Consider the following 27383-nt stretch of genomic DNA (forward strand, 5'->3'; position numbering starts at 1 on the left):
TTCGATTTCGGTTTATCGTTAAAGTGGGCTCGGATTGGTTTAGGATTCGATTTGATTTCGGTTTATCGTCAAATTCTATCACATAATCCTTGATTGAACCCGTTTGTCGAATACAACACAATATCTTTCTTGGTTCTTCATCCACGGGATCCCCAAAACGAGCCCAGAAGTTTTGTTTAAAGTCATTCCAGTCTGCAAACAACTCTTGTGCTAATTTCCAGTTAAACCAACTTAATCTAGGAGGAGATTAAATCCAATTTCTGTTCATCAGCATAATCACGCAATCTGAAAAACCTCTCAGCTCTAGCAATCTAACCAAACGGTAATGTACCGTTGAAGATAGGCAAATCCACCTTGCGTAATAGAATACTAGAAAGTTCTGGATACCCTAACTGATTAACATCCGGATCAATTCCTATAATAGTAGAGAAAACCTGATGTATCATCGGTGATGTTGTGGTCAGCACGAGAGGGAGTGGTTGATGTTTTGATTCAGCCGGCGTTATGGACTTCTTGATCGGACAAGCTTAACCGTCTGTTCGGTTTTGACTTTTGAAAATCGATCGGTCAAAATGTGCGAGAAATTACGTGCATTTTATATAATTGATTATGGTTTGGATTTAGGTTATCGGTTTATGTCTTAGTATCATCAAATTGACACGGTTTAGATATAGATTTCGGTTCATTTTCGAGTTTTGGTAGATGTAAAAACGAATCCATTTAAATTATTTTGGTGAATTTTGATTCTTCGGTTTAGTTGGTTTAGGATTCGATTTCAGTTTAGCTTTTAAGTGGCTCGGATTTAATATCAAGTTCTTTATTGAGCTTATTTCGTTGAAAATCCAGTGGTACTAATTGATACTCTTACAAAGTATGCAAATTGAGAAATTGGCTTACTCATTAGTCTTTTAGTTATATTTTAACACTGGTTAAAAAAATGCATACTGAATTTTCATGTATGTTTATCAATTCTTGATTCATACTATCTAAAAAAATCATAATTATTTAATATCTATGTTATATCTTCTTTTTTGTTTTTGTTAAAGATCTACGTTACATGGTTACATCTTAAAATTTAGTGTTGATTAAAAAATATATAAGATCCTAATTCTATTGGGATAAGGATTAAAGTCGGTTTAGAGTCTATGGATTAAGTTTGATCTATATGTATATTGTATGTGAATCAATATTATGGTTTCTTAACGAAAAACATTACTCCCTCTGTTCAGAATTATTTGATGTTTAAGGTTTTTGCACACAGTTTAAGGATCCAGAGTAAATGTCATAATTGTAACCCACTCACCAAAGTTTGTGTAAATACATTGACGTTGAGAGAATCGGTTTTCAAATCGTTCTTATTTACTTTTCTACGACATATTTTTATTAATGTATTTAAGAGTTGCGATGCTCTGTATCTTATTGATTCACAAGGTAAGGTATTTATACAAATATGTAGATCCTAAACCTAGTACGAATTTCTAGAGACTAGAGTACATAACTACATGTGAGGTTTTCTCTTTCAAAACGAACACTTGGAGGAACGTGACTGCTTCTGCTTCTCGTTCTCAAGTAGTGTACCCAACATACGTAGATGGTTCATTTCATTGGTTAAGCCACGTCTACAATTCAAAAAGACATACAGTATAGTGTCTTTTGATCTTTACACTGAAACTTTTTGAAATTAATCTGAAGACATTAGTTAACACTGTTGGTCATGTTGCTATATGCAACCTTAATGACCATTTGTGTATATCAGAGAAAAAAAGGAGAGGAAGCAAGAGATACGGTCGTTGTTCAGTTCAGACAAAAAGTGGGAGAAGATAACTTTCATATGTATTCAAAATTTGAAGATAACTTCCATTTGGTGTTTTGGCAAACCGTTGGCAACACAAATAATAGCAACTTTTAAGAAAAATAAAATTCTTCTTCATACTTAGAAAAACATGGCCGTATTTTAGTGATGCATGATCCTTAACAAAATTTACTTAGAAAAACATGATTCTTCTTCATACTTATGGTTACCTTTCAGTTCTAAGCATAGGAGGGTTTCTATTGCTTATTTCCCAAGGTTAGTCACTGTATGAGTGATGTAAGCATTAACAATGGATATAGATTCTTATTCAGTTATTCTTGTTTCAGTATTGAGCTAGCAATAAGTTTTATATGTTACTTTCATTGTGCTCTAGTTATTAAATTTACTAGGTGGCTGTAAGTTTTATATATTACTTTCATTGTGCTCTAGTTATTAAATTTATTTTTCAATCTTAAATGCTACATTGCCCTTGGTCTGTGATTTGGTTTCTTCACGTAGAATCTAAATTTGAGTACATTCAAATTCAACACTTTAGATGTTAACAACACTAGATTAATCAGAATGCACGAAATCAAAGTAATGAAGATAATCAAGCACCTCTTCAAAACCTGATGATTATAATTCTTTATCAGTTGTTGAAGGCTTGTAAGATCAATTGTTGAATTTCCAGGTGACTCTCAATTTTTCAAGTTTATTATCTATACCATTTTTATTGTATTGAGAGATAGTATGAGAGTATTTGAAACTGATAAATTTTTTGTTCATATAGAAATTAAATACATGTCATATTAACTAAATCATTATCATCTTGCATTTCTAGAAACTAAAACTATTATTACTTCCTTGTTTTGGGACCAAAACCAAATTATATCCGAGCAGAGTGTTTTCGACCTAGACTTTCTGAAATCTGAACTATTTTTACTTGGCTTTGGGTGTCGTAAAGCTCTTAACCTTTAACGGTGGTGTGGACTAATAAATAGTGATTGGTCACTAATGTGTAACAACATTTCAAGACAGATGATTCAGTCGCTCTATAAATTAGATGAAAAATATGCTACAATATGAAATCTTGATATTGTTGAAATTCACTCGCCTTGATCTCGTTTAAGGATGGAAACTCTCTTTGTAAGCGAACTAAAACAACGTTGCTAATAGATTGGACATGAAACAAAACTAAGTTCTGTATCTGTGATTTGTGAAGGCAGAGAGAGAGAGAGAGAAGGGAAACGAGGAACCGTTAAAAGAGTCTTCATTTGTACCAACCAGCAAGAAAATGCCGCAGCAGGAAACAGAAGGCGCAAGCTAGTGCCTGCAAAAGAAAGCAACAAAAATAAAAACCAAATTTGTGATTTCTCTCTCACAACAAGCTAGCTTGTATTAGAGAATGGGCATTTTACCTGGAAAACAAGAAGATGGATACAAAGATACTTTTCTGATTTCCTACCAAAAATTCTCAAGTAGACGTTAATGAGTGTCCCATCTTTGGTTCCCGTTAATAATCCGGTAGCAGGATCAAACCTGGTTCAAGAGGGAGGAAGAGTCAAGTCTTGCTGGCTTTGCTTTTTATGTAACAAGACAACAAAATTTAGCTTACTTTTTTTTTTTTTTTTTATAATAATATTATATTAATTTAGCTTACTTTGGGAGGCGATGTCGTGGACATTTTACAATGCCAGCAAGCTGAAGAGTTACACTATAGCAAGTTAGATGCTTAATAAGAAACTTGAAAAGTAGAAGAAAGTGTGAGAGGGAGAAAGGCGATCAAACCTGCGGAAGCGACAACAGAAAGTTCAACACTTGAGGAAGAAAAAAGATTAGGAGGGTTTCACTGCAAAAGTGAATTTAACGAAGATGGAGTTGGTTGGTTGAAGGCACACAAATTAGTTAAATGCAAAACTGCAAATGATGAAACTGAGCACAGGCCACAGGGGTATAAGAATGATATGGCTGGAAATATACCTGAAGTGACCCAGAATGCCAACAACTGCCATAGTCATTCCAGCGAAGACTGTGTAAGTGTCTCCAACAAAAACTGTAGAAGGGTACCTAACAACACCAAAGAGAGGACATGAATGTGGTTAGAGAAAGCATTAGTTCTTTTTTTTTTTTTTACCTGAGAGACTTAAGAGAAAGCTTTACTCAAAGTATTCAAGAAAAAAGACTTGAAAGTAATACCAATTGTAAGCAAGCATTGCCAAGGATGTTGCCATCAATGGCTGAGTAAGATATATGGAGAAGGCATGAGCTTGACGAAGCTCAGTATCAACAGATGCTCCGATTTGCATGACGTTATGTATCAAAATCTACAAGTAACTGAGATGCATCAATCTTTACTTAAGAGAAACCAACTAAAGGGAAAATGGGACGAAAGAATGAAGAATTCCAACGCATTTTGACTGCAGAACTTACAGCTGCTGCAATAACTACTGTTTGACCGATTTCAAGGCCATTCAGACCAGCGTGAATGTTTATTGAATTTGTGCAAAAGACAGCCAGTAGCGCCATATATAACTTATATATCCGTCCTGCCACGATAAAAATACAACTACGGAAATCAATTTAAAAAATAGTTGCTGCACGATATATAACACTATATAAAAGAAGATTATTGTACCTAGATCAAGTATTTCCAAGCCAACATAAGAAACCAGAGGTTTTGGTATAACGATAGTTGTATGTCCAGCATAAGCCATCAGAAGAGGAAGGGTTGCAAAAGATGGCAGGAGAAGTTTCCTGCAAATTGAAAAGGATTAAAAGTGTGAACAAAGTTCACGTATGAGCTCAATCAAACAAAATAAGAACTGCGCCTACACTCTCCAAGGCACATCAAGGACGTCATCTACAAATCCAAGCAAAATCATGAAGCAAATAGATGCCAGTGCTGCATTGTACTCCACAAGCCACTGCACAGAGTCATTCAGCCACATTGATGAAATGTGTTGAAAGCAATGAATGAGCCAAGAGCTAGCAACTTCATAGTTGACATCCATTTAGCAGAAAAATATTCCATTTTACAAAAAACAACAACAGGGTTTGTCACATATGCGAAACAGGGGAAACAAAGGGAGAATTATAACGTGGGCTTTCCATATACAATGACCCATTCAGCCAAAAGAAATGAATGATCAAGCTTATAGCTTTTGAGATAAACACACTTACCAAGGAATCTTCTGTGAAATTAAAGAACTGAAATATTATCGCCACGACCAAGAAGACAATACCGACAACTATTCCCAATGACTCAGGCCTACACAAAGAAAAGAGATGAGAGAAAGAAAAAAAGTGAGATGCAAAATAAAATCAGCAAATCAAAACTCTTCAGGCCAACCACACACGCAGAAAGTCAGATGTCCCAGCAGATCAAATCAAGCCAAAACTTCAATATAACATCAATTAGAAAATGAGATTCCTCCCCATAAAAATCAAATCTTTAGAAACATCCATTTCAAGAAAAAACGATGAACACTAATAACACTGAATATAAAGCTAAACAACTACATAATGAGACAAATCTAAGAGGGAAAAACTTACACTTTAACTTCTCCTTGAGGAGTGCCTCTTTTGTTGATATCAAAACCAAACATGTTACGCCTCAGGACATATGTAGCAGCCACAGGTATCAATTTGAGTGTAACAAAGAACCCCACCAAGCTAAGCCCAGCATTGATGAGGATCGGTCGCTTGAGCTCATTATCAACATTGTAATGAAAACAGAGAAGATAGAGGTAGAGCGAACACAGAAGCGAAGAGATCACGAGAATCACGCCCAATTTCGGCGGTGCGAGACGGAAATCATCTCCGGAAGCAATAATCTTACGCTCCGCCGGCGCCGGTGCCGGTTTTTCCGAATTAGTCACTGAAGAAGTTCTCTTACGAGCAGTCATGGCGGATCCGTTGGGTTCTTCGGTTCCCCGCCTCTGGATTTTTGCTTTCTCGACTTTTCGCTAAAGCTCAAAAGTCCGTAGCAATTTTCAAAGCACCGCACGCGTCACAAGCACCCAAACTAGAAATTGCCAATATGACGCCGTATCTAGAGTATAAGAAATCTGAATTTGTTGTTAAAAAAGGCCAAAATGTGAAGAAAAAATTAAAGGAAAGGGATGAAGAGAAGTTTAGAAATACAAAAATGAAGAGTAAATCATACGTATAAACTGATTAGATCCAACATACAAGGTAATGTTTTTTTATTGTTTTTATGTAAACTCTGAAACATCATCATCTCATAGATGAAATCATAACCTGAGAACATGCGAAACTTTCTCATGCTGGTGATGAGAAGAAACTCAATGCCAAACAAAAAGACACGAGCTGTAATCAAATCTTGTCAGAAACCATACAGAACAATTCAGGAAAGCCCCTCAATGTGGAAGTTGAAAAAAGAGAACAGAAGTGAACCAGGTGGATCAGAAAGTTGATGAATTTTGTATTTGAAGTAATAAAAATCAATATGATCAGGTATTTCTGAATGTTACATAAGATAGAACTATAGAAGCCTGCCAATCTTCTAATTCCTATTCATCTGTAATTCTGTAGAACCATCTGTATAACCTAAACGAAAATACTTTTCGAAATGTACACCAGAGCTCATAAAATCTTTCTAAAAAAAATCCCACTCTTTGTAAAACAGCACTATTCAGATGATGGTTCCCTCTGGGTTGCTTCCAATCTTGGAGGCGATTGCGGTGGTATTGCTGATGCTTGAGATTCATTGTCAAGATCAAGATGGGCTTCCAAAACCCTCCTCCTACCAGTTGCCTGAGATGATTCTCGGGTAGAGCTTAATGTGCTTGAAGAGTTGTTCCCATCTTTTGAGAGAGACATGTGAGCTGAGGTTACCACCGAGCTGAAAACACCCGCCTCTCTTAACTCTTGGATTATTACCTGTGAAAGATGATAGCTTGTGGAAAACCAAACATTTGATGGATCAAGTCAAAATAAAGAACAAGGGTTTGTGGTGACTAACCATTGGGGCATAAATTCTGGTCAGAATCCCCTTCCTAAGGAGTTTCAGTTTCAGTTTTTCATCCGTCCACACAACATGTTCTCTGTACCTGTATTGGTGGAGCTTGTTAGAATGCAGCAAAAATGGGATGAAGAGAGTAGTGATTATTATTGAGTCGACATTGATACCATTGAAGCATTTCCTCTGAACTCGCGGTTGAAGCAATGATAAATGCCTGCACACCGAAGAAAACGATGGCCAAGGGCAATGACTTGTATACTTCAGAATAGTAAGCAGGAAATAGAAAGGAAAAATGTATCGATTCCCACTCACAGCTCTGTCAAACTCCAACATGAAACATCTCTTAACATCCACCTTAGTGGGCTTGCAACCACAACGATCACGCCTTGAAGTAAGATCTGAAAATCTGGGATAAGTGTAGTGCAGCACGGCAGCTTCTTCTAGTTTGACCTCACTGTCAAAAAGATGCCATTTATCAGCCACAAAATAGACAGCTCCCAAACAATTGAAATCGACAGGCTCAGGCACGTCCATGTCGCATTACAAAGCAAAAGCATGCAAAAGTAGCTTCTATTGAATAAATCGCACTAGAATCTATCATACTAGATACAGGGGAAAGCGATGCCAAATACAAAGAGTCACATGATAGAACCAAACGAGAAAAGAGCATACTTTGGACTCTTCCTGTAGTTGTGCCATCGATGAGCACCATTGGGACGAAGATGGTCCTGAACACGGGCAGCAGCTTTTCCATTTCCATAGGTTAGGAAATAGTTTGGATTTCCACGAGTGGCCTCTTTATAGCTTCCAAAGTAAACATCTCTCGGAAGATGGTCATAATTCTTCTTGAACATTGATACCTACAATATAATGGAAGTAACAACAAAAGAAAATTGTAGTATTAGATCTATGGAGATGACATGTATTCAGTTTCTCATGGTGGCATAATAGCTTGAGATGGTTCTTTACCTCGCTGAAAGGTTCCTTGATATCATCTCGTTCAACGCTGCTCTCCTGAAACAGGGACCAGGAAAATGAAAAAATGAAGCCAAAAGAAGCTTTTTCAGTATAAAATTGAAAGTCCTATGTAAGACTCACATAATTTGGAAAGATAACTATATCCACATCTGCAGAGATATTTCCCAGCAATTTCCGTAAGGAATATTCATGAGTTCCAGAAGGATGTATAAGCTCGTCGGTGTCAAGATGAATTATCCACTCCATACCAGCATCCTAAATACAACGCATAACAGAAACTTGTGCCATGTAAGAGGTTGGGAAAATTTTTTATTTTATCAAGTGGCTAATACCACACGCCGTATTCAAGTATGGAAAATGTACAGATACCTTAGCCATGGTGATTGCCATTTCCATATTCAAGGACTGTTTCACGAATAACTCGTAGTTACACGGTTTGTAAAAGAAGCTCGACAACCAAGTCTCATTCCATATCCGGCTGTAAACCAAAAGGAAATGAAATAGCACATTAGCGGATTTGTACATCTAAAGTAATGGAGCTAAATCCCAAGTTTTAGAAGTGACATTACAGTCACAAGGAAAGCACATCATACATCACCATTCTTTTCAAACTAAACAATTTGATGTCATTCCAAGAAAGTCAAATCCTCCAAGTTTTCTAGACCGATCTTACTCATAAAATCAGAACTTCCCTACATTCTATTTAGTTTCTGCGATAAAAGAACTTATTCCCTACCATTTCATCAAACACAAAATCCACAAAGATGCAACAAACCATACATACCTTTTAGCCTGCTGTTCTTCCAATTCTTTTGTCCTGTGTATAACTTTTACACCCTGCAAAAGAAATCGCATTGGCAATAAGAGGAGGCGCAAAACAAAACTAATAAACCGTGAGAAAACAAATTTAATGGATCAGGCAAAAGCTCCAAAGCTTACGGGAATTGTCTCCAAAACTCGAGACACATTTGGGGATGCAGCCTTTCCCTCAACAAATAGATAAAATGTTGAAACTCCAATAACTTTGTGAAAGAAAATCCATGGAAGTGTTTGCTCTAAGCCAGCGGAAGTGCTTGTTGTAATGCATATCTAACATGAGAAAATCGCAAAAACGAAACACACATTTGCAGAAAGTCAGAATCTTTTTAACCAATTTCATAAAACCCAAAATTAAAAATCACAACTTTTCCCTGAGGACACAAATCAAATCCCAGGGCAGAGACAAACACCATCACAAAACAAGGATCAACAATACATGGCAATCAAATATATGAACAAGAACGCGTCTACATCAAATCAAATGATACCAAATTCACCATTAGATTGGATTACAGATTCACAGGGGCGTCATCACTCACCCTAGGTTTCAGATCCGAATGGTAATCAAATTTCCAGTCTCGGAAATAGGGAAACGAAGGGGCACGACTCTGACCTAGAAGATCAACGCAGCCCGAATCAGAACCTGAACGTCGCAAGGACCGTTTCTCGTGGATTGTGGCCATTCCGGGGAACTCGTGATGATCGGTGGACCAATGAGTAACCGGGTCGTCGAGTCCGCCACGCCATTGAAGAACGAAGGCGAAACAGGCGAGGGAGAGAGGAAGAAGGGTTACGAGCAATAACAGACGCGAGGAAGATGGTGATGATGTTGAAGAATAAGAAGAAGACACAGTGGGTTTTGAGGAAGAGTTCAAGAGACCCGCCATGGAAGTATGCTATCAGGAAAACGCCAGAGGCAGAGGCATAGAAGAAGATATACAAATACGAATATATGTGAGGGTGTGTATCACTGTATATAGAGATGCTGGGAGGGAGACGAAGTTGAAACTGAAAGCATTTGAACGGAAAAATTGTCAGTTGGCCTTTCTTCTTATTTTCTTCCTATAATATCAAAAATAAACATTGACTATTTTATTTACATAGTCGAAGTAAACAAATATATATATTTTTTTACACGGCAAAAAATACAAATAAATACTCCATATCTACATTCAAAAATGAAACAACATGATAATATAGCTTAATTTTTTAAAATAAATGATATAGTCAAGCCATCAAATATTTTATAAATTATTTTTTCCCAAATAAATCTGATTTCAGTAATTTCAGTGTAAGTAATTCAAATATTGCAAAATAAAAAGCCAACAAATCTGGCTAAAACTTTAACATGGTTAGTAATAATATTATTAAATCCAAAATACTTAAATGCCCGTAGAAAATTTTGATAACTAATAAATTAGATTTATTACCATTTATGCACGAGCTTTTGAGTTGTTGCTGAAAGGATATGGGTGAGGAATTGAGTTAAATTAAAGTGCAAACTGACGAAATAATCGGTCTTTGTTAACGTGAATAAATTAAGTTGCTAATCTACTAGGAGAGAATTGATAATTAAAGTTTCTGCCAAACTCTACTACATATATTGAAATTCTTCTGCCAAACCTCAATTAATTTACTACTTATAACAATGGGTAATGGGCTAATCAATAACTTCAGAATGTAAGTATGTAACCAACGAGACCCCGACAGTATTGCATCAGCTATGTCTTTATATGACGAATTCGAATATGACCACTAAAAATGTATACAAAATAAAGAATGGCAAAAACAAGAAACATACAAAACAAGAGTTTAGTGGTTGTGGTTTAATTCGGAAACCTGTTTCCAAAAGAAATCAAAGTTTCCACTGTGATATCGTAGAATGACAATTTTATAGTTAAGTCCTATAAAAAAAAATGTCAAACCCGTAGCAAATTGGACAAGAGTCAATTTTGGCGCGTTAATTTATGTCATAAACCGATATAAATACCAAACCATATGATATCGAACCAGATTTGACCACTTTGCATAGTCACCAATTCTTCTTAACTTTCATACTGTTAGAATCAGATTATAGTGCTTATCAACAAAAAACAAAATTGTAAACTATACACGAGTAACCATTGGTTGCTTTGGATACATTAAACAACAAAGGTACGAACTAATTAAGAGTTAAGACTAAATTGCATCAATTGATCTTCTCAAGCCAATATGAGCTCCAAGGAATGGTCCAATGTTTCCATCCAAAACTGATTTTAGGTCCAGAATCTCTAAACCGGTTTTCTTATCAACCACCATCTTCTGACCCTTAGAGACATATCTCCTTGTTTCATCTATTTTCCATGGTTCCACAATGTTTTTGCTGTTGATTTTATTTACATCTGAAATATTTTGCTCTTTTGCTATCACAAGCAACTTCGCCTTTAACCGGTTTAGGGCTTTGATCCTATTTGCAAACCGGTTTCTTTCTCCTGCATCAAGAATCTCTAATATTATAATCTGCATAAGATGCAATAAACCAAAGTGTAATACAACTCAAGAATACCTGAAGATTCTACGGTTATGCCACTCGGAAGATGTTGAATACGAACCATATGCTCAGCTAATTTATGATTATCTTTTGCAGGATACGATACAATCAAATCGTCGTCCTTTACTTCAAAATCAGGAGACGCTCTCAAGAATAACGGTATGATTTCTACAGAGGCTGAACATACCTAACGAAAATAAAACATCTTTTAGTTCTTTACAGGGGGCAAGAAAATGGACAATGAAGTGATTAGTGTATACCTCATTAGAAGTGGAACTTGTGATAAGGCGGTGCATGCCTCGCTCACCTAAGAGATAACCGTAAGCAAACTCGAATTCAAACTCTATTGTGGCTGAATTTAAGCCATTTTTATTGCTCATGAAGCTGCATTTCTCAGCCACTCTTGCATTTTGGCCTAGCTTTTCTGCCCATTTGATGTACATGCTTACAACTTGCTCTGTCCATATCTGCAAATCCTAAAAATGTTATAACAACATAAAAGAAAGTAAGACACTTAGCGTCTTGAGAATGGTGAAATTGACCTGAGATTTTGTGTCTTGAGATCCAGATTTGATAACCATACAAGCGCCTTCAGTGTCATATTGATCCCTAAGAAGCTTAGACATCTCATAGTGATGCAAAGATCTGCTTACATCGAGGGATGAATCGTAAGCTTGCTCAAAGAGACTGTAATCTATAGCATCCATCTCACCCAATTGTATGATTAGCTTAGCTTCTTCCGCCTAATCAATAAACACATTCAAAACTAAGTATCTACCGAAACAAAAAGCCAAAAAGATTTGTTTTGAGTAAACAACCTTGTATTTGAGGTCTTTGAGAGAATCAACTGCTTTGGCACGATCAGCTAATTTGAGAAGAATCTCATCGGATTTGGCTGGATCATCCCATAAGTCATAGCAACGCATTGTTTCTTCTTGCTTTATCCATTGCTCTTCTTCGAGTTCAAGAGCGTTCGGTGTTAACATCTCGGCCTTAAGAACAACATCTTTTATCTTCTTCTTTAATGAAAACAGTCCTGAGGCAAAAGTAAAACAAGATATTACACAAATACCAGCAAACCAAAGCAAAACTCACAATAAAAAGAACTTAAAGCTCCCAACTTTATCCAAATAAAGAACAAATTCCTAGAACCCAGTTCCAAGTTTATTAATTTTTCTTGGCTAAAAACTCATCAGCTTCAATGAGTCAATGACTATCTATCTCTAGATGGATACGAGAGAGAAAGAGAGATACCCAATTGCTTATATACGGCGTCCATGTCATCCATTGAATGAGAGGATCGAGCAGAGAAGAGAAGAAACCGAGATGTTGTTCTCTTGTTCAAATTTCTTGAAAAGCGCCGCCATGAACAGCCTCCGCATGTAATCTTTGCCGCCATTTTTGTTCGCCAGAGTTCCGACTAAAAATATCAAATGGGGTTTAAGCTCAGTTCTTGTCCGCGTGATGGGTCTCCACAACCTTATCTTTAGGCTCTGTTTTAAAATTTGAGTCTTTTATGTCTTCCACGTATATAGTTCTGGCAACTAAATTTGATACAATTCTACGAGTATCAAAACAAAGGAAGGCATTTGATAGTTTGAAGGGTATTTACGTAATTATCTGCAGGGTTTAGGCTTCTGAGTGAAGATTTTCGAGCTAATACGCTGCGTTTTGATTCTCTCCGACTCTGAGGATGAGTCTGAGTCTCTGACTATCCTCCTTTCGACGGAGTTGCTTATCCCGTCAATTTTCCGCGCGATTGCATCCAATCCCGTAGTGATAATTTTCAAACGAAATGGTGGTTTTGATTTCAAGTACAGTGGCTATTTGCAGTGTAAAACCAAAGCTTGAAGACGGAAGCTTTCGCGTCAACCGGTTTAGACCCAGACCCGAAGTTCCATTTTTCTCAGGTAATTTTCTATCTTTTTGTTGAAAGTCGGAAGAATTTTCTCGTTTTAGTGATGTGATTCTGAGGAAAAACTGAAATTTTCAATAGGGTTAAGTGAGACGAAGAAGAAGAAATGTGACGTTTTGGTTAAGTGTTTAGCTGTGAAGAAAGAACAAGTTGTTCAAAGCGTGGAGAGAGCTAAAGGGACAATTTTTCCAAAGAAAGCGAAAAATATCATCATGAGCGAAGGGAGAGATGAAGATGAGGAGTATGGGAAACTTATTTGTCCAGGTTGTGGGATTTTTATGCAGGACAATGACCCAGATTCACCCGGATATTATCAGAAGAGAAAGATCACTGCAAAGAACTTGGAAGAGGAGGAAGACGAGACTGAAGATGAGCTTGAAGGGTTTGAAATGGTTGATGATGGTGATGATGATGAGGAGGAGGATGATGATGAAGATGATGAAATGGATGATGATATCACGAATGCATTAGAGGATAGCAACTCTGAGAGTGAGAATGAATTTGACTGGGAATCAGATGAGTGGGAAGAGAAGGAGAACGAGAATGATGTCGTATTGGATGGTTTTGCTCCGGCTGGTGTTGGATATGGTAATGTCACTGAGGAGATAGAGAAGAAGAAACGGGTTTCGAAATCAGAGAGGAAGAAGATAGCTAGAGAGGAGGCAAACAAAGACAAGGATAATGATGTGACGGTGTGTGCACGTTGCCACTCTCTGAGAAACTATGGCCAAGTGAAGAATCAGACTGCTGAAAACCTCTTGCCAGATTTCGATTTCGATAGGATGATATCAACCAGACTGATAAAACCGATGAGTAATAAATCGAGTACTACGGTTGTAGTCATGGTTGTTGACTGTGTAGACTTTGATGGTTCGTTTCCCAAACGAGCAGCCAAGTCCTTGTTCAAGGCGCTTCAGAAGGCTGAAAATGATCCAAAGGTTAGCAAAAACCTCCCAAAACTTGTGCTTGTTGCAACAAAAGTAGACTTACTTCCCACACAGATTTCACCAGCTCGGTTAGACCGGTGGGTACGCCACCGTGCCAAGGCGGGAGGAGCGCCTAAGCTGAGTGGGGTTTATATGGTTAGTGCTAGGAAAGATCTCGGTATCAAGAATCTATTAGCTTACATCAAAGAATTGGCTGGTCCACGAGGAAATGTGTGGGTTATTGGAGCCCAAAATGCTGGGAAATCTACTTTGATTAATGCCTTCTCTAAGAAAGATGGTGCCAAGGTTACAAGGCTCACGGAAGCTCCAGTTCCTGGAACAACTCTTGGAATATTGAGAATTGGTGGAGTATTGTCTGCAAAGGCGAAGATGTATGACACCCCAGGCCTTTTGCATCCTTACATTATGTCGCTGAGATTGAATTTAGAGGAGCGGAAAATGGTAGAGATAAGGAAAGAGCTTCAACCTCGGTCTTACAGAGTCAAGGCAAGCCCTCTCATTACTCAATATCTCAAAAGTTTTCTCTAAGCTTTTGTTTTGGAAATTGATGACGTTAATTTCTGATGTTCTAAATCAAGTAGAATACTTGTTCCATAAATTGTTCCAAGAAGAATTGACTTGACTTAAACTGTTCCAAGAAGAATTGACTTGAACTGTTTAATAGCTTCAAGTAGAATACTTGTTCCATAAATTAAGCTGTTCTGTCGAATTATTTGCAGGCAGGACAATCTGTTCATATTGGTGGCTTGGTCAGGTTAGACCTCGTTCGTGCATCGGTCGAAACGATATACATAACGGTATGGGCATCGCATAGCGTTTCATTGCATCTTGGAAAAACAGAGAACGCCGAAGAAATATTCAGAGGGCATTCAGGTTTACGCTTGCAGGTGAGTGTAAGCTTGTTTTCTCGCACATTAACTCATTTCAACGACATTAGAAATGTAAGAGAAACTCTCTTTTTCGTCTCTTAAATAGCCACCGATTGGAGAGAACAGAGCGTCTGAGTTGGGACAATGGGAAGAGAAGGAGATTCAGGTGACGGGAAGTAGTTGGGAGGTGAAAAGCATTGACGTTGCAGTGGCTGGTCTTGGCTGGTTTTCGCTTGGTCTCAAAGGTGAAGCGACATTAGCATTGTGGACTTATCAGGGCATTGATGTAACATTGAGAGAGCCATTAGTCATTGATCGAGCACCATTTCTTGAACGGCCTGGCTTCTGGTTGCCAAAAGCCATCACGGAAGCGCTTGGAACCTATTCTAGTAAGCTTGATGATGCTCGTAGGAAGAAGAAGCAACAAGACAGCACAGATTTTCTCTCTGATGACTAAGTAACAGAGCTTACGATCTAGTGCTGCTGATACTAGTTATAGAGATTAGCTTATATCAGTGTGTAGTCACCAGTGGAAATAGAAGAAAATTTTCATTTTTTGAAATCAAGTTAACATTTTGGATTTGTGTATTTTAAGCCATTTTTCAAAACGACATAAAAGTAGAAATCTATAAACTGAAATCAAGTGAAATCGTGTCTTCCATTAAGATCAAGAACTATGAAAAAGGAAAGAAATAGTAAAATATTTAAGATGAATTTGCAAGAAATATACGGTAAAACAACCGTAAATAAGTGGAAGATACGACTTTCACGCGAATAGTCTGATACGATTTTACTTAATCGTGCATATACTCAAGTTATATCTATTGAAAAAAAAAGATAAAAAAAGAGAGATCTTTCATTTACACTTGCTTCTTCATCTTCTTAAAGGTTTCTCTTTTTCTGGATCCCTGCATTTTCCTTGTGCTTTGTTGTATGCGTGACCTAACTCCCCAAATTCTTGTGATTTTGTTGGATTGTTCTCGGTAGTATCGATCAAAGATTAGGATTTGGTAGGGTTTTGGAATTTGGTTGTGTGTTTTGGGAATTGTGGGCAAGAGAGCTGAATAATGAAGAGAAATTGTAGGATTTGGTTCCCTAAGCTGCTTCCATCAACTGATGATTCGACACACAGTCGTATGTTATTTGGGTGGTTCGTATCACATTCCTCTTCTTGTCTTGACGTTGTTGTGGCATTCATCTCTGATGAAATCTCCTTGTGCAATGGCGGATCTAGGCTCCAAGTAAATTTCTCCACTTCAAAATTTCTTCTTTTTTTCGTTCCATCTTATTTTCACGAATTTGTACATAACACTAAACAGTGTATTCGACATTTTTCTTTTCGTGATCTCTAACAGGACCTACTCCATGAAACAAATGAGAAGATGCCATCAAATCTGCGGGAGAAGACGACATTTACGCTTCTTGGTCGTTATGATATATGCCTTAATGCAAATGGAATCTCATCCAAGATTACAACAGACAAAGATAGTTTTTGCAGATATAGTAGCCTAAGCTGTGGCTGTCATAAAGTTGATGGCTTATTAGAGGGTTTCAGGAAAGATTCTGTGAGTAGTCACTGGATTCATATTGTGCACGATTCTTCGGAGCGTAGAATTATGGAATTCGATTCAAGTTCTAGATTGCATCATATTCATTGGAATGGGGATATTGTATCTCAATGTGATGTACACGTATGTAAGTCATGATGTCTTTCTCCTATATTATTCTTTCTCTCTCTTTTTTTTGGTAATCTATGTACTGCCGTACTTGACTCTATAAGCATGGACATGTCAGGTTATAGTCTATGACGCTCCAGTGTTTGGTTCTCACCATTTCTCGTTAAGCTTTTGGAATTCTTCTCCTCAGTCAAAAGCTCCTGTTAAGAAACCCAATTGGGTTATTGATCTTCACAAGAGGCAACCTTTGAATGAAATGGTTGAGTAGTTTCCAAATGGTTTCTCTTTGTTTTGCTGTTAATTTCTCGACTTGTTGCTAATATTATCTATTCTTATGTAAGTAGGAGACTGTGATTCTTTCTATAAATTGCGCCTCAGCTGCCAAGATTGCCTATAAGAAGCTATTCACGCAGCTGGAGACTTCTTCACGGAACTTTTCTATTAGTTACTTGTAAGCTCTCGTGAGATTTTACTTGTTCTGTTCTTCCTTTGTCTTTGTTGTTAGTTGTTCTAACTCCCTGCATCCTACTTTTCAGGATATCTTCTTTGACATGGTGGTTACTCGCCACAATTTTAAGCTCTTCATCAAGTCTATATTATAGCCTTATCCAGTTATTCTATGTACTTTCAAGTTTCCCGATTTTCTCATGGGTACATATAGCATCAAGGAGAATACTCAAGAATACATGGATCAACTTCAGAGTACGCAGTTGTCAGATCTTATATTGGCCAATATTCCTTCAAGAGAATGACATGACGTAAGTTCAATCAGAAACCCAAATTTGCTTCTTTAGCTTCATAAAACTTTTTTTGTTTGCTCTTGGCTCAAAATTGCATTTTTACACTTTTCGACTGCATACTACTTATCTCTGGAAAACAAAAGCTTAATTCCCAGATACCATCATGCAATGCATTCCTCATTTTCCTGACTAGTTTCACACAATTGTATTGCTAAAAATTGTTTAGCTTTTTGGCACACGTCCTAACATAGATCATTGAATTTTGTGTCTCTGATTTGGTCATGGTTTTGTGTATGTGCTTATCGATTTATGACAATTCTTCTGGGTTTCACAAGGTCCATATCCTGTGTGGAACATGCAGAGAAAGCTGCTCTGCAAAGACATTCTACATGGTCGGCCATGGCTGTTGATCTTGTTTTGGGGAACTTGATTGGTCTAGGACTATTGTTTAACACCGGATCTGTCTGCTCGTGGATTTTCAACTTTGCAAAGGAGTTTACTAATGATATCTTGCGATCCGGTTGTCTGTGGTTGATGGGAGTCCCAGCGGGTTTTAAGCTAAACACAGAATTGGCTGGAGTTTTAGGCATGGTATCTCTTAATGTAATCCAGATATGGTCTACTCTCTGGTTCTTCATGGCTTCTTTCATCTTTTATTTGATAAGAGCAATAGCGATCATGGGAATTACCTTTGGTGCAACAGTATCTGCTGCCTTTGTCATAGATGCTATTACTTTTGCAACACTTCATATAACTGCTCTTCATTGGGCAATCACACTTGTGTACTCTCACCAAATTCAAGCTTTGGCGGCTTTATGGAGACTTTTCAGGTAATCTTTTGATTATAGACTTAGCTGAGTTCATGCTGATAATTAGGAATCTGGTGAATTGGTATCTTGGGTTCTTAAATGTATAACCAGGAAAGATGCAATTATTTCTCTGTTTTCCTTTGAAAATTTTTGAATCCGAGGGAAATTCTAAGCATTTTTCTCATTTCCTTAAACCTTATCTTGAATTATTCTTTGTTATTTCAGAGGAAGAAAATTGAATCCTCTGCGTCAAAGGTTGGACAGCTATGGTTACACTGTGAAGCAACATGTGGTGGGCTCTCTTCTGTTCACTCCTCTTCTGCTTCTCTTGCCAACAACTTCAGTTTTCTACATCTTTTTCACCATTACGAGCACTACAATCAACTCCATATGTATGTTGATTGAATTCACCATCTCTATCATCCATGCAACACCGTATGCCGAGATTATGATGTGGCTTTTTAGGCGTAAAAGATTCCCGTCTGGTGTTTGGTTTGAAATTGAACACTATGGAAAGAATGTCCTCAATTCCTCGAATGATGATTTTGAAGACAGAAGCAATACAGCATCCAATAGTCGACGAGAAGAACATAACATTCCTGAGAAGAAACCATTTCTAATGGTTTCCAATCTCCGCAGCAATTTTTTAAGCATAGGTGAGATTCTTGATGTTTTTTCAAGTCAGTGGAAAGTTCATCTGAATGCTCTGTTATGCTTCTGTTTATGGTTAATATGTGCTGACATTATATGAAAATATTGCAGGACAGATTCTTTTGCCTCACTATACAACAATGTTTTCAGGAATATCAGCTTCTTCTCTGACTACATCAGCTCGTGGAGTCCTCAGTGGGAAAAGGTGAATTGAAATTATCTTTACCACAGATTTTAGCCTCACTGTTTCTCTCCCTGTTTTTAAGTTATTTACCTTTTGTCGTCTTTCCAGAATGCCATCAAAACTGGGGCTTGATCTCCCTCCTTCAAGACCATGGATGCACATGCCATTGAGACAGTACTGGATCCTATGCCATGATTCCATCATCTCATCCGCGGGAAACGGTTAATTTCCCAAGTAATCATTGGAAAATATGGAGTCCTTTATAAATGTTGGGGTCTTATATCTTGATTTTGTTAAGCAGTAAAGTAATAGTTATTACATCTATGAACTTGGTATATCAGCTTTATTTCAGGTTTAACTATGTATTGTTTCTGTTTGATATTATATTGCGCGTCTAACAAAGAATAATTCAAGATAAGGTTTAAGGAAATGAGATGATAAAACAAAATAATACTAGCGACCTTCTTTAGTCTTTACTCTTTACTAAACAAACAGTAAGGACAGACCCACCTTCCTATCCAGTCAGAAGTTGTTGCCCGAATTACGTGTCTTGCCGAGATGATTGTTTTCATATTACTTTTATTGCAGTTCAATTGTTTTTTTTTTTATAAAACGCAATGCAAAAACATTAATGGAAAATCTCTTTAAAATTATATAGCAAATAAAATTGGGTTGCATGTCCAAAATATATATTAAATAATTAAAATGTATCAAGCATAAAAGTTACAAATTGTGATGAGTTCTCTCATTCCCATTGATAATTTTAAATTGTAAAGATTTGTTTTTGGTCAACCAAGGAAAGAGATTTGATATATTTTACTCAATAAGATTTTGGTTACAACACATTTAATCAATAAGATTTTGGTTACAATACATTTAAGTATTAAAGATGATGAATTTATCTACTTATGATATTTCTTCTAATATAAGGGAAAGAAATTTAATTTTATAGATTTCTTTTTGAATTTCTTTTTGAAAAATTAACCTAATACGTGAGTAACTTAGCATACAAATAAGAGATTTCTCTTGCGTCTTGTCTGTTGCATTTTCAAAGAGAAAAAAAAAAAAGAAAAGAGGTATTGAAGAATATAAGAAAGAAGAAGGAGAAAGTAACAAGGATGAGTCAACCTCCAGTTGGTGTTCCTCCTCCTCAAGGTACCTCCCGATCACTCTTGTGATCTCAGCAGTTCTCTCTCTCTCTCTCCGTTTATAGATTAAGAGAATGTTGTTGTTAGATCTGTTTTGTTGTATGATTTTGACTCCTAATTAATCGTCTTTTCTTCTGATGTATTTACATCTAATCTCTGATTATTTTTGAATAGGTTACCCGTCGGATGGACATTATAAGCAGGAAGGTTATGGAGGAAACCCACCAGAAGGTTATCCTCAGGCGCAGGGATATCCTCAGCAAGGTTATCCTCCTCCCTATGCTCCTCAATACCCACCGCATCAGCAGCACACTCCTGGTATGCTTGAAGGATGGTATGTCATTGCTCCATTAAAACCTCATCCAGCTACTTCTATTTCCATTTCATTAATTGATTGGTAATATCTAATAAAAAAAAAACAAGATGTGTCCTGTCTCGTTTTGGTTATCTTTCTCTCTTTTTGTGGAGTACTTGGAATTATTTAGTACTCTAATTTGCAATGCTTTATGTGATAATTGTTTGGTTTTATTTAATTTGCAACTCTATAGCAATTTGAGTATGCGATTATATATATTTCTGTTGTACGTTGAATATGAGCTTTTGTAATTTTTATATATTTAACTATTGATATATTGTGATGCTTTTTTGCTGTTTTGCAGTCTCGCTGCTCTGTGCTGTTGCTGTGTCTTTGATGCTTGCTTCTGATCACAAGTCTCTGCTTTAAGCTGCGGAATTTGGATTTGTTTGTTGGTTTATGATCTTTAGATATTGTATCATCTTATCTTCTTCGTTTTATGCATTTTTCAGCTAAATAATAAATTAATTAATTACTGCTATCGACTTTCTTCTGCCTAATGGAAGTGTAAATGTTTTTGGGAAACATTTCAGATATTCTCGATTATTTGATTTTACTTGAAATTGCGTATTCTCTTTTACTTTTCCGTATTTTAACAACAACAACAAAAAAAACGTATACAATAACTTTCCTCTAAAATCCATGAAGTCAAGTTATTTGTGAACTATTTAGAAATTTATGTACTAATGAAATTTTTTAAACTTATATTGAGAGGAAAAAAGCATTTTAATATTAGAAACCTCAAATTCATTAGAATTGATGAAATTTGAATTTCATTTGTATGCTAACATATTTAAATCGCAAGGTAGCAAAAGGATAGAAAATAAAAATAAAAACACAAAGCTACGACGTTGAATTTACAAGAGAAGAGAGTCCACACAAAGACACATATTAAAATTCTATTATTTAGTTTAGGTCAGAGCTCTAAACAACAGCCAATTCGGATACCCTTGATGAAAACTAACCACTCTTGGCATCCATGAGACTCAAAACCGATATCTATATATATATATATATATATATATATATAAAAAAGAATAGAGATCATGACTTTATTGATGTATCATGTATCACAACAAACGAAGCAAGACTGAAAGGAGATATGTATCGTAATTATAAAGCTATATATAAAAAAAAAATCTATCAAATATATCGCAAGTCATTTTCAATCAAAGGTAGCTTCTTCTTAAACTTCCATGTTTTGTGTATCGAAACGTAACTGATTATTCGTCTTTTCATGTATAAATAGAGACAAAGCACGAGTTTCATCGATCACCACCAAGTCACCAACCCATCTCTCTTTCAAGTTGTTAGTGTTTTCTCTTTGTTAGTTTTAGGTTTAAGGAAAAGTGTTTCTTTGTTACGTACGACTTACGAAACTATTAATTGGAAATAAGATAAAACACTAAAAACACTCTAGACTATATAATTGGGCCGTTACGAGAAGTCTCTCCGTTATTTCCGCTGCGTCAGAGAGAGATAATATATGTTTGAATTCAACGAATGCATTGTTCGTCGCGACTCGGGAGTTTTGAAAACAGAGACTACTTGTGAAAAAAGAAACTAATATTTCTTCTTTTTCAATTTGTCGTGTTCAGTAATTTTGTTGGTTCCTAAAATTAAAAAGTCCAAAAGATTAGCACGAGTCTTAGATCGCCATTTTTTTCTCTTAGCAAATGAAATCTGAAAATTCGATTAAATTAATTTCCTCTGTTCTTCCCCTCAAGCAGAATCTTTTACCGTAGATCCCAAAGCCTCCCAACACTTGATGTTGCGTTAGAACCTCGATGGATTTCCGATCTCTCTTTCTGTTCTTGATGGGTTTTTTTTATCTGTCAGAAAAATCTGATCTTTTGATTTATCTTTCCATTTCAAATATCAATCTCTCTGACTGGTCTTGCAGACGTTTCATTGCTTTGTCTCAATTGTAAATACCGAAGAACAGATCCTCCTCGCCTTTGAGTCAGCCACAATGGATATAAGCAACGAAGCAAACGTGGATCCGTTCTCAATAGGACCCACGACTATAATCGGAAGAACAATTGCCTTTCGGATCCTGTTCTACAAATCAATGTCTAAATTCAGACACAAACTGTTCAGATTCCTCGTGTGTTTCCTCGGAGGAGCTAGGGTTCTTCTATCACCGTTTGTGTCCTGGTTACATCCAAGGAATCCACAAGGGATCTTAGCTATGGTGACGACGATGGCCTTTCTGTTGAATCGCTACACAAGCTTAAAAGCAAAGGCTGAGATGGCTTACAGGAGGAAATTCTGGAGAAATATGATGAGAGCTGCATTGACTCATGAGGAATGGTCTCACGCCGCGAAGATGCTCGATAAAGAGACTCCCAAAATGAACGAGACAGATCTTTTCGATGTGGAGCTAGTGAGGAACAAGCTTGAGGAGCTTAGGCACAGACGTCACGAGGGGTCTCTAAAAGACATTATCTTCTTTATGAGAGCTGATCTTGTGAGAAATCTTGGTAACATGTGTAACCCTGAGCTTCACAAGGGAAGGCTTCAAGTGCCAAGACTCATCAAAGAGTATATCGATGAGGTATCTACCCAGCTTAGGATGGTTTGTGATACAGACACTGAGGAGCTTCCTCTGGAGGAGAAACTCTCTTTTATGCACGAGACGAGGCACGCTTTTGGAAGAACGGCTCTGCTTCTAAGTGGAGGAGCTTCTCTTGGTGCTTTCCATCTCGGTGTGGTTAAGACCCTTGTGGAACATAAGCTCTTGCCGAGGATTATAGCCGGTTCAAGCGTGGGGTCTGTGATGTGTGCGGTTGTGGGGACAAGAACATGGCCGGAGTTACAGAGTTTCTTTGAAGGCTCTTGGCACGCTTTGCAGTTCTTTGATCAGATGGGAGGGATTTTCACTACTGTGAAACGGGTAATGACTCAAGGTGCGGTCCATGAGATCCGACAGTTGCAATGGAAGTTGAGGAATCTCACCAACAATCTCACATTCCAAGAAGCTTATGACATGACAGGACGGATTCTAGGGATAACAGTTTGTTCCTCAAGGAGACACGAGCCTCCTAGATGTCTCAATTATCTGACTTCGCCTCATGTCGTGATATGGAGTGCAGTGACTGCATCTTGTGCTTTCCCAGGTCTCTTTGAGGCTCAAGAACTCATGGCCAAAGATAGAACCGGAGAGATTGTTCCTTATCACCCACCTTTCAATTTAGATCCTGAACAGAGCTTAAGAGCATCGGCTAGGCGATGGAGGGACGGTAGTTTGGAGATGGACTTACCAATGATACAACTCAAAGAGCTTTTTAATGTTAACCATTTCATTGTGAGTCAAGCCAACCCTCACATCGCACCTTTCTTGAGGATGAAGGAGTTTGTGAGAGCTTGTGGAGGCCGATTTGCAGCAAAGGTATATGGTTCACATTTTACTTGATCCACAAGTAATAAAACAAGCCCTTTAATTCATTGCGTAATAATCTCTTCATCTTTCAAAGCTCGCTCAACTTTTGGAGATGGAAGTAAAGCATAGATGTAATCAAGTACTAGAACTCGGGCTTCCTCTTAGAGAAGTAGCGAAGCTATTTGCTCAAGAATGGGAAGGCGACGTCACTATCGTCATGCCCGCTACTGTTTCTCAAGTAAGCAAAAGCCCATTGATCTTTGCAAAAACGTTATAAGAGCATCCCAATGGTAGTCTCTCACATGAGTTCTCATAATTAAAAAAATAGAGAAAATTAAAAAAGATGAGAGAATGAGAACATGGTATCTAAAGTCTCTCATTTGAGAACCTCTAAAAAAGATTTTGAGAGACTCTCATAAGATGTGTTACCATTTTATTGGTGTAATTTGTTTTTATAATTTAAAGTTTAACTAATTAATTAAATTACATAAAAATAATAGTATTATATTGGATGAGATACTCTTAAGAGTTTCTCACCATTGGAGGTGGTCTAATGGTTCCTTCTTGAACATGAGTGAGAAATCATTAATCTTTGGTGTTTCTTGCTCTTTAGTACTTGAAGATCATACAAAACCCATCAAATGTAGAGATTCAAAAGGCGGCAAACCAAGGAAGGAGATGCACTTGGGAGAAACTCGCAGTCATCAAAGCAAACTTCGGGATAGAACTCTCCCTCGACGAGTGCGTGGCCGTCCTCAACCACATGCGGCGCCTAAAACGCACCGCTCGAAGGGTCTCTGCCTTATCTCAACAACAACATCCGTTGACCGGAACCACCAGGTTCAACGCCTCCAGAAGAATCCCGTCCTGGAACTGCATCGCGCGTCAGAACTCATCTGGATCCGTGGACGATGATGTGCTCGCAGAAGCTTCGACCTTGTACCAGCAAATCGTGGTTGGGTCCGGGAGGAATAACAGAGCCAGCAATCAGCACGAAGTAGGAAGCGAAGGAGATTCCACGGAAGATTGGACGAGGTCTGGTGGACCATTGATGAGGACAACGTCTGCTCAAATGTTCACGGACTACGTTCAGAATCTTGATGCCGTTGATCCCAAACAGACAGCCACTAGAGGACTAAGTTGCAAATCGTTACAATGACTTTGCAATTTTGTAGAAGAAAATATCATTTTATCCATAACTCTTCGTAAGTATTAGATTTCACCCAAAGAAGGATTAATGACGTATTTAAGTTTCTTTCTCAAAAAAAAATTATTTATGCTATTTTGAAATATATATATATTTATTTCTTGATTAATCGCTGAAACGATAAAAGAGATACTGTAAGTAAATAATAAATGTAAATGGTAAGTTGCTAACCTTCTACATAACCATTCACAAGAGCAATATGTAAATTGCTATATCACAAATCTATTTGTGTATCGCTATTTTTTTTTTTAATCATTTTCTCTCCCTTTTCCTAATTATTTTGTTATTAGATTTGATTGGTGATATAAAACAGTAAACAATAACAAAATAGTTATAAAAGATAAGAATGGATGGTGAAAAAACATGGTAAACAAAAATAGTAAAAAGTAGTAATTAATACAAGCAGTATAGTGATATCGTTTTTAATTAGTACCACTTTGTATTGGTAATCATAGTAGCAGTATACTTTTTATCACAATTGTCAAGAGTTTATCAATCACACACACTCATTATTTTTCTTATTTTTGTCAAACACCTGTTAAATAAAGACCCCAAACAAAAATATCGATCACTATAGCAAAAAATACACATCTATGCAAATTGCAAGCATAAACATATCACACTGACTACAAAATTATAAACTCTGATCATCTGTCCTTTTATTTAGAATACACTCATGTTAAATCGAGCCTTGATGTCAATATTGTGTGTTGTGACATTAACACTTCCATAAAAATTGGTTTTTTTTCATTTTTTTCTTTGTTATTTTGTGCCTTCTTTTTCCTCAGATTTAACAGATTAGAAGCAAGTAAAAATATTATCGTGCACAAATTGGTCAAAAAATTTTGATCATTCATCTAATTTTAGTAAACTATATAATATAATAGTGTGATTTAATAGAATAGTGAGATTTAATTCCAAATATGGATAATACGATTTTTAAGCATTTTTGTCGATTTAATGCATTTTTATTTGATTATTTAGTGTAATGCCATGTTTTCTTACTCTCAGGAAAAGAAATGAACGAGTAAACCGACTTATAGAGTAAACAAACTTGAAAAAAGAAACAAAAGAAAAAGTAAGAGCCTATGATCAAAGAGAGTAAACGTCTTAAGCAAAAAAAAAACAAACTTACGCTGCATGAGCCTACGGAGGAGCCCCAAACGCATCATCTTCAATCCTTCAATGAAAAACTCTTAAAGTGAGAGAGAGAGAGGGAGAAAATGAGTTAGATAGAGAGAAACAGAAAGAGATTTAAAATTTTTTGCAGGACCCAAACTCAACACCTAACTATATATAACAGTTCGAACAAATTCTTGGCCTTCAAGATATTTAAAATTTACATTTGGAATTCGTAAACGCTCATACCAGATGCGTTATATACCATACGCACCTTATCTGTTGTTATCTTCTTCTTTTTTAATATATATATATGTTCCTGCAACAAAGCATGTTCTGTTTGTTGCCATTATTGATCTTTATGTAAAAAAACTCGTAATTATGGTTTTGGAAGGAGGAAGATTCACCAAAATGGAAGTATTATGGAATATCGAGAAAATACGCGTATATCACTTATTTGCATTTCATATTTAAATATGGCTCTCCTTCGCTACGTGCTGATTCATAATGCACAACAAGCAAAGCATATTTTGAAAATTTCTTTCACCACCAAAAAATATACTAGCTAGTTAGTAATCACTGTATTCATGCATCAATAGTATACTAACCGAAAGTATTGGTCTGCTTTACATATCCAGATATCAAAATACTGGTTCGTAACATCTAATGTATTTCCCAACTTGAATAAAAAGTAATAACCCAATACGTACTCATGACAACGTCTCAAACTTCAGATTCAAATTTACGACAAATCTATTCTTACATGAAATTAAAGATCCCAAACAAAACTATCGACCACCATGGTAAAAAGTACACATCTAAGCAAATTGCAAACATAAACATATCACACACTGACTACAAAATTATAAACTCTTATCATTTGTCCTCTTACTTAAAATATACATGTTAAATGGAATATTGTGGTGATGACATTAACACTTCCATAAAAATTGGTTATTTTCATTTTTTATTTGTTCTTTTGTGCCTTCTTTTTCCTAAAATTTAAAAGATTATAAGCAAGAAAAAATATAATCGTATACACATTGGTCAAAAACTTTTGATCATTCATCTAATTTCAGTAAACTATATAATATAATATATAAAAACATTGACTTTAAAATATAATCACGCAACTTCATAATCATAGAAAAAAATTTTCTTTTAGACGGAAAAAACACACAACAGTGGAAATTGTTAAACAAAAATTTGTTATGTGTTTTTTCCCCCTAAAAGAAATTTTCATTCTATAACTGTGATGTTGCATGATTGTATTTTAAA

At 36.5% G+C, this 27383-nt stretch overlaps 7 protein-coding genes across 10 annotated transcripts; 4 read left to right on the forward strand and 3 right to left on the reverse strand.

Moving 5' to 3' along the window:
* Positions 1-2839: 2839 nt before the first annotated feature.
* Positions 2840-5798, reverse strand: LOC18019970 (UDP-N-acetylglucosamine--dolichyl-phosphate N-acetylglucosaminephosphotransferase). Its single transcript, XM_006402834.2, has 11 exons — positions 5345-5798; positions 4973-5060; positions 4625-4716; positions 4428-4546; positions 4223-4338; positions 3989-4116; positions 3773-3859; positions 3581-3641; positions 3453-3493; positions 3211-3331; positions 2840-3122 (listed from the first exon to the last, which is right to left on the reverse strand). Exons 1-11 carry the CDS (start codon positions 5695-5697, stop codon positions 3063-3065), a joined length of 1266 nt encoding a protein of 421 aa, XP_006402897.1. The 5' UTR covers positions 5698-5798; the 3' UTR covers positions 2840-3062.
* A 471-nt stretch (positions 5799-6269) lies between these two features.
* Positions 6270-9535, reverse strand: LOC18019898 (glycosyltransferase-like At3g57200). Its single transcript, XM_006402835.2, has 11 exons — positions 9113-9535; positions 8694-8843; positions 8539-8591; positions 8124-8232; positions 7875-8009; positions 7746-7790; positions 7449-7636; positions 7089-7230; positions 6944-6990; positions 6777-6864; positions 6270-6694 (listed from the first exon to the last, which is right to left on the reverse strand). The coding sequence occupies exons 1-11, from the start codon at positions 9458-9460 to the stop codon at positions 6443-6445; spliced, it is 1557 nt and encodes a 518-aa protein (XP_006402898.1). The 5' UTR covers positions 9461-9535; the 3' UTR covers positions 6270-6442.
* A 1121-nt stretch (positions 9536-10656) lies between these two features.
* LOC18019899 (peptide chain release factor PrfB3, chloroplastic) lies at positions 10657-12581 on the reverse strand. The gene is made up of 6 exons (XM_006402836.2): positions 12358-12581; positions 11922-12139; positions 11646-11846; positions 11364-11570; positions 11119-11290; positions 10657-11044 (listed from the first exon to the last, which is right to left on the reverse strand). The coding sequence occupies exons 1-6, from the start codon at positions 12500-12502 to the stop codon at positions 10752-10754; spliced, it is 1236 nt and encodes a 411-aa protein (XP_006402899.1). The 5' UTR covers positions 12503-12581; the 3' UTR covers positions 10657-10751.
* Positions 12582-12694: 113 nt separating this feature from the next.
* LOC18019900 (GTP-binding protein BRASSINAZOLE INSENSITIVE PALE GREEN 2, chloroplastic) lies at positions 12695-15414 on the forward strand. Its single transcript, XM_006402837.2, has 4 exons — positions 12695-13013; positions 13100-14451; positions 14685-14852; positions 14941-15414. Exons 1-4 carry the CDS (start codon positions 12899-12901, stop codon positions 15289-15291), a joined length of 1986 nt encoding a protein of 661 aa, XP_006402900.1. The 5' UTR covers positions 12695-12898; the 3' UTR covers positions 15292-15414.
* A 311-nt stretch (positions 15415-15725) lies between these two features.
* LOC18019901 (phosphatidylinositol N-acetylglucosaminyltransferase subunit GPI1) lies at positions 15726-19292 on the forward strand. 4 transcript variants are annotated; one of them, XM_024157259.1, is made up of 9 exons: positions 15726-16075; positions 16190-16525; positions 16629-16769; positions 16855-16961; positions 17047-17268; positions 17586-18080; positions 18285-18715; positions 18827-18915; positions 19003-19292. In XM_024157259.1, the coding sequence occupies exons 1-9, from the start codon at positions 15902-15904 to the stop codon at positions 19024-19026; spliced, it is 2019 nt and encodes a 672-aa protein (XP_024013027.1). In that variant the 5' UTR covers positions 15726-15901; the 3' UTR covers positions 19027-19292. The 4 variants fall into 4 exon arrangements, with proteins under 4 accessions (XP_024013027.1, XP_024013026.1, XP_024013025.1 ...); XM_024157258.1 differs by having other exon boundaries at positions 16190-16529; positions 16636-16769; positions 18822-18915; positions 19003-19252; XM_024157257.1 differs by having other exon boundaries at positions 18822-18915; positions 19003-19252.
* Positions 19293-19941: 649 nt separating this feature from the next.
* On the forward strand, positions 19942-20888 carry LOC112087206 (cysteine-rich and transmembrane domain-containing protein WIH2-like). The gene is made up of 3 exons (XM_024157256.1): positions 19942-20049; positions 20217-20376; positions 20702-20888. Exons 1-3 carry the CDS (start codon positions 20013-20015, stop codon positions 20745-20747), a joined length of 243 nt encoding a protein of 80 aa, XP_024013024.1. The 5' UTR covers positions 19942-20012; the 3' UTR covers positions 20748-20888.
* Positions 20889-21979: 1091 nt separating this feature from the next.
* On the forward strand, positions 21980-25016 carry LOC18019902 (triacylglycerol lipase SDP1L). The gene is made up of 3 exons (XM_006402839.2): positions 21980-23788; positions 23874-24017; positions 24393-25016. Exons 1-3 carry the CDS (start codon positions 22370-22372, stop codon positions 24936-24938), a joined length of 2109 nt encoding a protein of 702 aa, XP_006402902.1. The 5' UTR covers positions 21980-22369; the 3' UTR covers positions 24939-25016.
* The last annotated feature ends 2367 nt before the right edge of the window (positions 25017-27383 follow it).

The sequence above is a fragment of the Eutrema salsugineum genome, unplaced genomic scaffold (genome assembly GCF_000478725.1).
Source record: "Eutrema salsugineum unplaced genomic scaffold, Eutsalg1_0 scaffold_19, whole genome shotgun sequence".
NCBI classification, from domain to species: Eukaryota; Viridiplantae; Streptophyta; class Magnoliopsida; order Brassicales; family Brassicaceae; genus Eutrema; species Eutrema salsugineum.